Source organism: Mustela lutreola, chromosome 6 (assembly GCF_030435805.1).
Source record: "Mustela lutreola isolate mMusLut2 chromosome 6, mMusLut2.pri, whole genome shotgun sequence".
Classification (NCBI taxonomy): domain Eukaryota; kingdom Metazoa; phylum Chordata; class Mammalia; order Carnivora; family Mustelidae; genus Mustela; species Mustela lutreola.
The window spans coordinates 120,971,907-120,981,393 of record NC_081295.1 but is presented as its reverse complement, the minus strand read 5'-3'; the positions used below and the strand labels follow the sequence as shown (position 1 = coordinate 120,981,393).

The 9,487-nt window shown below is 39.6% G+C and overlaps 1 protein-coding gene across 1 annotated transcript; it reads left to right on the top strand.

Annotated features, from left to right (window-relative positions):
- The first annotated feature begins 779 nt into the window (after window positions 1-779).
- LOC131834286 (HLA class II histocompatibility antigen, DR alpha chain) lies at window positions 780-5,306 on the top strand. The gene is made up of 5 exons (XM_059178735.1): window positions 780-941; window positions 2,790-3,035; window positions 3,498-3,779; window positions 4,086-4,250; window positions 4,890-5,306. The coding sequence occupies exons 1-4, from the start codon at window positions 860-862 to the stop codon at window positions 4,238-4,240; spliced, it is 765 nt and encodes a 254-aa protein (XP_059034718.1). The 5' UTR covers window positions 780-859; the 3' UTR covers window positions 4,241-4,250; window positions 4,890-5,306.
- Window positions 5,307-9,487: the final 4,181 nt, after the last annotated feature.

Sequence of the window (9,487 nt, the reverse complement as noted above, 5' to 3'; positions counted from 1 at the left end):
TCTGAGTCCTCAAATAAGGGTCCCCAGCAGTCTCCCCCAATCTTTGGTCATATTTAAGATGGTAGGGATTGTAGTCCACTGTTTCCAGTAAACACTACCTATAGCATCTCTACCATCTTTCTCCAGCTTTAGGAGTGTTGGCATTCAGAGTTCTCTCAATATAATGTTCTCTCAATATAGCACAGTGCCAGGGATACCCAGCTCTTGGGCTAAGTTAGCCATCTGGGAGTCTAGGACACTGGAAGACAAACTTAGAGTGTTAAGAATTTTCTGGCGTGTAACTCTGTCATCCACTGCTGCCAAGAATAAGACATTCTCCATAGCATGACAATTTAACTTTTCTTTAGATGATTTGTTGTCCCTTAAATAAACTCCTCAGTTGTCATAATACAGGGGCATAATTGGTCACTAACTGTCATGTAGGGTGTTTCTATTGATTTTATTCTCACTAATGTGAGAATAAATAATAAGCACTAATGTGCTTGAAGTACATCCCTTTCTAGAACCTGGATTGGAATCCAACAGTCTGTGGGTGAATTTTATTTTCAAAAACTTGATTTTTTGCTGTTTCTGTTTAGTTGTGTGTGATTTATTTTTGTTTTGATTGATTGATTGATTGATTAAGAGCTTTACTTGTTTATCTAAGGAATGAAGTGTTTCCTTTACTGACCCTTTACAAGAGCTCTTCCCTTAGCAACAGATGTGTCATCTCAAAACTTTTTCTGATTGGTTTCAGCTCAACCTATTTGAATTTTAATCAATGACCCTACCATACCCTATATTCTCTTTTCTTTTATTCTTGTCAGTTCTACCCTACTCTTAAGCTCTTCTGAGCCCCAACAAATCTCCAAAGAAGAAAATGGCCATAAATGGAGTCCCAGTGCTAGGATTTTTCATCATGACTTTACTGATGGGTCCTCAAGAATCACAGGCTATCAAAGGTAAGTCCTGAGCATAGCAAAACTTGGGATATAAGCTATGAGAGCATTGGAGAAATAGGCTATAAATACTTGCAAGAGTCTTTGGAGTGAAGGAAAATTGTGGCAGGCATCATGTAGTCTAAATCTGAAAGTATTTTTTAAAATGTAGTTTGGAGGATTTCTGCTCTTTTCATAAATTGAAGTCAGTCACATTTAGTTAAGAGGGGAAATGGTATTGATTAATACCATCGACTTTGAGGTAAGTTGACTTAAAGTAGAAATGTTTTCTGAGAGGCAAGCTATTCTCTGTGCTTTAATTTCTTTTTCTGGAAAATTAGTAAATTTTGAAATCTCACATCATTTTGTGGGAATTCAATGAGAAAAAATTTGAGAAGCCCTTGCAACTAGTTCTTAGCCAAATGTATGGTAGTTATTTTTTGGCAAGTGAATCCTGTCAACATATTTTAAGCACAGACATTGTATTGAAGATCACCAGAAAGGGAAATTACCAAAAGCAACATTCTACCCAACAGAGAGCAAGGGCAGGTATGCTGATACCAATTGCATTTAATTTACTTCCTCTTGGGAGAATATCTCCTTCACCACTTCAGTGAATCTATGATCTGTGGTCACGGCTACTTAGTGATTTTCTCAAAAAGGTAGAACTGTGAGTAAGGATGGAGATTCTATTATTATTCTCTGCTATCTTCAGAGCAACTGTTTACTGCTGTGAAGATATATTGTGAAAAAAATATCTTTACCTAGACCAGACTGAACCCCACAAAGTTGTCAGGTACACTGAAAATAGGTAATGCAATAATCCAGCTCCAAAACCCATGACAGCAATTGTAGGTTTCTGTTGCCTAGAAAGAGCCACAAATGGGAACGCATACCTGAAAAAATAGAGGCTCTTCCCTTGGGCTGGAAGGGGAAGCTAGAGATGGCTTTGTTCCTTAAATGCAAAGCAGTTTTTAACATAAAATGCTGATTATAAGCCTGGTGATATCCTAAGAAATTACTTACCTCATCTCATTTAATTCTTTTTAAGAGACAGCATGAATGCACAAGCTGGGTGGGGAGGGGCAAGGAAAGAAGGAGAGAGGGAATCGGGCAGGCTACACACTCAGGGTGGAGACTAACTTGGGGCTTGAACTCAGTATCCTGAGATTATGACCTTAGCTGAAATCAAGAGCTGGACACTTAACTGACTGAGCCACACAGGTACCCCTCATTTAATTCTAAAGATAAATCCAAGCTAGAAGCAAAACCACAAAAGGATATAATGGGAAATATAAGAATATAACAGGAAAACAATATAAGAATATAAAATAATCAATTCAAGAACACTAGATAAGTAAATAAATACCTAAATAAGAATTAAAGATTTAAGTAGATCCAGAGCTCAAAACCCAGACTTTTAAACAGTGTTTCCCTCCTCTTAATATTACAGTGCTCTGAGAGATGCCCTAGAATTCTTGTTTAACTCTATTTAATACCTGGGAAAATACAGTGAGTGAGCAATACTCTTTTAGGAGCTGCTGCTGGATTTCCAAAGAGGAAAGCATTTCTCAGCTAGTAACATCGAACCTAACAACAGCTTCAAAAGACTCTGGGATTTTTCAGACCCCATTTCCTTCAGTCCACCCTAGTTCCACCCCTTTACTTCTCCCGCCGCACCCCCAGCTCTGTTCAACATGGATATCCTGCACCTGAGCCTCGTCTTCCAGCTTATCCTTGCTCTCCATCACTCTTCCCCTCCATATGGGCATCCCCTTCTACTGCCCCCACCTACATGCTTGTCTCACATCCTGGGTTCTTCTTCCTCTCCCTTCCTGGTTTTCATCCTAACTCTCCTTCTGGCCTTTTCAGAGGACCATGTGATCATCCAGGCTGAGTTCTATCTGACCCCTGACCAATCAGGCGAGTTTATGTTTGACTTCGATGGTGATGAGATTTTCCACGTGGATATGGAAAAGAAGGAGACAGTGTGGCGGCTGGAAGAATTTGGACGCTTTGCCAGCTTTGAGGCGCAGGGTGCCTTGGCCAACATAGCTGTGGACAAAGCTAACCTGGACATCATGATAAAGCTCTCCAACCACACCCCAAACACCAATGGTACCTCCTGCACTCCTAGACTAGGGAATCCTAACTTAGAAATAGATGCTTCAGCTGCTTGTGTTACTTTATTATAACTGACTTCTCCTCCTAGGGGCCTAGGCTCTCCATAAGCAAGTGCCTACTTGTCATGTCACAGACTCAAGAACTTTATATGAATTTATTCCTTTCCTGATGGGCTCACATCTTGTCCCTGCCACCAACAGTCACTCACACAGTCATTGCCCCTAATCGATGCCGGGGGAACCAGGAATGAAATCATCTCCAGTACCTAAAATAACCTTCTATCTCTTATACCATAACACTGGTTCCAGTTCATGTGAGAGAGCATCAGAGATAGGCCTCTGAGACCATGGATGGCACAGATTCTCAGGGCAGAGTTTCCACTGCTTTTTCTGCTTCAGTGGGAGGGAGAGGGACTAGCCTAAGCAGGGAAGGCTAATTGCTGTCCTCTGTCCCCAGTACCTCCAGAGGTGACTGTGCTCTCAAACACCCCTGTGGAACTGGGAGAGCCCAACACCCTCATCTGCTTCATCGACAAGTTCTCCCCACCAGTGATCAATGTCACGTGGCTCCGAAATGGAAACCCTGTCACCACAGGAGTGTCCGAGACAGTCTTCCTGCCCAGGGAAGACCACCTTTTCCGCAAGTTCCACTATCTCCCCTTCCTGCCCTCAGCCAACGATGTCTATGACTGCAAGGTGGAGCACTGGGGTTTGGAGGAGCCTCTTCTCAAGCACTGGGGTATGGACCGTTCTTCGTTCTCCTTTCTTTTATGATTTCCTCCTGTGACGCATGGGTCTGATGCTTTAGGACCCAGAGTCCCCTAACTTGTCCATAACAATTGCTATAATTTCTATTCCTTGTCTTCTCCCATTATTCAGATCTCCTGCTTTTTAATCAGTGTTCCCTTAAGGCATCATTCTGTCTTCCTCTTATTTAATTGATGAATGACTATTCTTTTGACTATGTACTCTACATTTGGTTCTAAGTGCTACTCCATACCACAGTCATTACTTCCATACTATGGTCTGTATTATTTTTCCCCAGAGTTTGAACCACCAACCCCTCTCCCAGAGACAACTGAGAATGTGGTGTGTGCCCTGGGCCTGGTTGTGGGTTTGGTGGGTATCATTGTCGGGACCATCTTCATCATCAAGGGCATGCGCAAGGCCAATGCTGGCGAACGCCGAGGGCCTCTGTGAGGCACTGCAGGTGGGTTTGATGTGGTCAGAGGAAAACATGGATGGAATTACCCAAAGGAAGGAAACAAAGTGGGAAGAAGGATGTGTGATATCTTTAAAGGAAAGTGATAGGAAGGTCATGACTCTTGATTTATCTTTGCTAGGGCAGAATCAGACATTGGAGTCATCTGGTATCCCAAAGCTTTTAGGTCCCAAATTCTTTCCCATACATATGAACTTACACCACAACCTCAGTCTTGGAAATTATCTCCACTACCTAAGGTCATTGTTTCACATCCGATTAGTGAATCAGATGATCTACAAAAGATGTGGGCACTTCCCGGTTTGAAATTCTAGAGGCAGGCCTTCAACTCCAAAATATTACCAGAATTTGACTCATTTGGGTTTAGGGCAGATTCGGTGCATGAAATGAAAATCCCTTGAAGGTCAAGTCCTGCTTTTTGCTTCTCCAATCTGAAAAGTAGCTAAAACTTATAAGGGAAGGTTAAGTCATGGTCTGCTCATTCATACTCACATGGAGAGTAGAGGATGCAATTCATGTGGAAAGGTTGTATTTTCTAGGCAGAGGTCAGATGAATATTTAGAGACTTTTCCCAAGTCTTAAAATAATCATCTTAACTCTTTAGTATCTATGTGTTTCCCATTACAGGCAATGATGTTTCCTAGAGAGAAGATCAAAGAAGAAATCTGCATCAATAGCTTTGTAAACATGGCAATATTCCAACCATTTACCTCGCTGAAGACAACTATTCTTCTACATTGTCCAGATGGTTAGCTATTCTAAGAATAATGATGCCTTCCTTCTCTGTCCAGATTCTGATATCTAGTTATTCCTTGTTTGTTGCCCCTTCTTGGGTCTGTTTGCTTCCATTTTCTACCATCATTTTAATATCACCAGGTAATGCTTCTGGAATAGACCACCCTCCCCAATAGGATCCTGTCTCTGCTATGGAGCCTTGTGAATGTTCAATACAGACATCCCTTCTACACTTATTGCTTGGGTTTCTTCAAACTGTGATTGTGACTTTTTTTAAAACAATAAACTATTTGATGGGTCTGAGATGAAGTTTTGGTGTCTAAGCCAGTTCTTCACAGGGACTAGGGCATATATGTGATTCTTTCACCCTGAAATGTGTGAATGTTGAATGTATGTAGTAAGTTCAGTAAGCAATCTGAAATATCTAGGTTAAGGGCACCTGGAGGGGCTCAGTCAGTTAAATGTTTGACTCCTGATTTTGGTTCAGGTCATGATCCCAGCATAGTGAGATCAAGCCCCATGCAGATTCTGCACTCAGATCTGAGTCTGCTTGAAATTTTATCCCTCTACCCTCCCCCTGCTCATGCTTTCTAAATAATAAATAAATAAATAAATAAATATCCCCCCTCAAAAAGAAATATCTATGTTCATTAAGGCCATGCCTCATTCAGAGCATCTGCAAGTAATCGAGTTGTTATGGTCCAGACCCCCTTTGGAAAACCCTAAAACCCTAGAGTAGAGTTTTTTTTTTTTTGAGAGAGCTCTACTTAGGAATGGTTTCAGAATGTGGTTTTGGTTATTGACCCTCAAGTCAATGATATATCTGGATATTTGATAGAATGAATGACAAAGCCTGGTGTTTAGCCTAAAATACTGAATGAAACCAATAATGGGGAACAAATAGGGGTGGAAAGGGGAGCAGAAGAGAGGAGGATTCATATATGTTACAGGATTTACATATCAGTGGCACCCATTCAGGTTTATTGAAAAATAGGATTGGACACTGTGGATCATCATTACCCATTTTATTAACATGGTCTTTGGTACCTGTTTCATTAACAGAAGAATGGTCTGACTTATTCCTGAATAACCTTGAATTGAATGTGTATCCCTGAGAAGAAAAATCAAGTAAAAAGTGGGAAGTTGGGTGGAATATAACAGTAAAATTGAATGAAAAAATGTTTGCAACATAATGGGTTGTTGTCCATTTTTCTGTGAAACTATTACTTGATATTTATTTTTAACTTATTACCAGAGCTTAACCCAAACCTTGAAGATCAATTATCCTGACAGTTTTGTAGAATGGCAAATAAGGGTTGTTGAACAGGCATAAAATTGGGCTTCATCTTACTCTACATACCTAACAACTCAAACTACCTGATTCCTTTCATGAAAATACTGATGGTAGTTTTTACCGCACTGGGTTATTATAAGGGCAAATGCAAGAAGAGTAATTAAGTACCATGCTTAGTGAACAAAAATATTTATAAATTCCATTATTTTTTCTTAAAATTTTTACTCCTGGATAATAAAAAAATCTCAGAAAGCAGAAACCAAAGCAAGAGGACTTTGAAGGATAACAGAATATGTCATCCCAAAGTACACCATTCTGGCATAAGGATTGTTTTGAGTGGATAAGGTGTTCTCAGGTAATAAAATTGCTGTAGATCGCTTGGTGGTCAAAGAAGGAGTCTATGCTATACCAAATACCTTCTGCTGCTCCTGGATCCACACTGGCTGATATTATAGAGACTCAAATAAGAGAAATTAACAAACAAACCTTTTGGTTCAAACACACAAGTAAGAACTGGTCTGGTTCATGGGAGTCCTGACTAAGAAGCATACTTCTGCCCCCAGTATTCTCCTGATAGTGTTCACTCAAGGGTCTCAAACAAACCCTCACAGCCATTAGCAGTATTTCAGATGGTCTCACTGAGCTTGGAGAGTTAAATATGACATGAACAGTGAGGTGCAAACACCTTTTTTTTTCCTTACTGAGCATATATACAATAATATTTAATAAAATATTAGCAAATTAAACCTACAGTACATAGAAAAGAATAGTAAGTACATCATGACAAAATAGGCTTTATGCCATGAGTGCAATATTGGTTCAACATATGAAAATCTAATATAGTTTGACATATTAAGAATATAAAGATTAAGCCTGATGATTCATAGACCTGTACCCCTAGAGCAAATAATACATTATATGTCAACAAAAATAATTTTAAAAATATACATAAAGATGAAAAACAATATAGTCATGTCAATACAGGCAGAAAATGAATTTCTCAAAATTCATTTTTAAAAGAACAACTAGGAAAGCCTGGGTGGCTCAGTGGGTTAAAGCTTCTGCTTTCAGCTCAGGTCATAATCCCAGGGTCCTGGGATTGAGTCCCACATCGGGCTCTCTGCTCAGCAGGGAGCCTGCTTCCCTCCTGTCTCTCTCTGCCTGCCTCTCTGCCTACTTAAGAGCTCTCTCTGTCAAATAAATAAATAAAATCTTTTTAGAAAAGAACAACCAGTGGAACACCTGGGTAGCTTTGTCATTAGGTGTCTGCCTTCAGCTTAGGTCGTGATCCCAGGGTTCTGGAATCAAGACCTGCATCGGGCTCCCTGTTCAGCGGGAAGCCTGCTTCTCCCTCTACCACTCCCCCTGCTTGTGTTCCCTCTCTCACTGTCTCTCTCTCTGTCAAATAAATAAATAAAACCTTTTAAAAAATAAAAATAAAAGAACTACCAGCAACCAAAAGTAGAAGGTGACTTCCTCACTTTAATAAAGACATCTGTGTCAGTTTATTTCTAGATTTTCTAATCTGTTCCATTGGTCTATATATCAGGAAGTATGATGTCTCCCATTATGTTCTTCTTAAGGTTGTTCTGCATATTTAGGTTCATTGTGATTTCTATGAAAAATCCACAGCAAACATCATTATCAATGGGGAAAAGCTGGAGATTCCCTTAAGATCAGGAACATGACAGGGATGCCCACTCTCACCACAACTGTTTAACATAGTACTAGAAGTCCTAACCTCAGCAATCAGACAATGAAAAGAAATAAAAGAATATAAAAGAAAGAAAGAAGAAATAAATAAAAGAAATAAAAGGCATCCAAATTGGCAAAGAAGAAATCAAACCTTCCCTCTTCACAGATGACATGATACTTTATGTGGAGAACCTAAAAGTAACCCCCAAATTACTGGAACTCATACAGCAGTTTGCTGTGGGTTTGTCATAGATGGCTTTTATGATATTAAGGTATATACCCTATCCCTACACTGTGAAATTTTAATCAAGAAAGGATGTTGCACTTTATCAAATGCTTTTTCTGCATCTATTGAGAGGATCATATGGTCCTCGTCCTTTCTTTTATTAAATGTTGTGTATCACAATGATTGATTTGCGGATTTTGAGCCAATCTTGCAGCCTAGGAATAAATCCCTCTTGGTTGTGGTGAATAACCCTTTTAATGTACTGTTGGATCCTATTGACATACAACAACACAACAATCCTATTGTTGGTAGGAATTTTTGCATCCATGTTCATCAGCGATATTGGTCTGTAGTTCGTTTTGGTGGGGTCTTTGTCTGGTTTTGGGATCAAGGTAATGCTGGCTTCACAAAACGAATTTGGAAGTTCTCCTCCCATTTCTATGTTTTGAAACCATTTCAGAAGAAATATTAATTCTTCTTTAAATGTTTGGTAGAATTCCCCTGGGAAGCCATCTGGCTCTGAGATCCTTTTTTTTTTTTTTTAATAAACATGTAGTGTATTATTAGCACCAGGGGTACAGGTCTGTGAATCGCCAGGTTTACACACTCCACAGCACTCACCTTAGCACATACCCTCCCCAATGTCCATAACCCCATCATGCTCTCCCTACACCCCTTCCCCCTTCCCCCCTCAGTTTGTTTTGTGATATTAAGAGTCTCTTTCGGTTTGTCTCCCTCCTGATCCCATCTTGTTTCATTTATTCTTTTCCTACCCCCCAGCCCCCCCACCAAATGTATCTCCACTTCCTCATATCAGGGAGATCATATGATAGTTGTCTTTCTCCAACTGACTTATTTTGCTAAATATATATATATATATTTAGCAGAAGATGTGATATATATATTAAATATATATATATATATCACATCTTCTTTATCCATTTATCTGTTGATGGACATCTAAGTTCTTTCCATAGTTTGGTTATTATAGACATTGCTGCTATAAACATTCAAGTGCACATGCCCCTTCAGATCACTATGTTTGTATCTTTAGGGTTCCTCAAAAAGTTGAAAATAGAGCTACCTTATGACCCAGCAATTGCACTACTGGGTATTTACCCTAAAGATGTTGGGAGATTTTTCGTTACTGCTTCAATTTCCTTGCTGGTTATGGGTCTGTTCAGGCTATCTATTTCTCTCTATTTCAGTTTTTACAGTCTATATATCTTTAGGAATGCATCCATTTCTTCTAGATTGTCTAATATGTTGGCATAT

Coding starts and splice junctions, on each gene's coding strand:
- LOC131834286 (XM_059178735.1), top strand. CDS start 860: ATGGCCATAAATGGAGTCCCAGTGCTAGGATTTTTCATCATGACTTTA. Junction 3,036..3,497: donor CCACACCCCAAACACCAATG/GTACCTCCTGCA, acceptor CTCTGTCCCCAG/TACCTCCAGAGGTGACTGTG. Junction 3,780..4,085: donor GCCTCTTCTCAAGCACTGGG/GTATGGACCGTT, acceptor ATTTTTCCCCAG/AGTTTGAACCACCAACCCCT.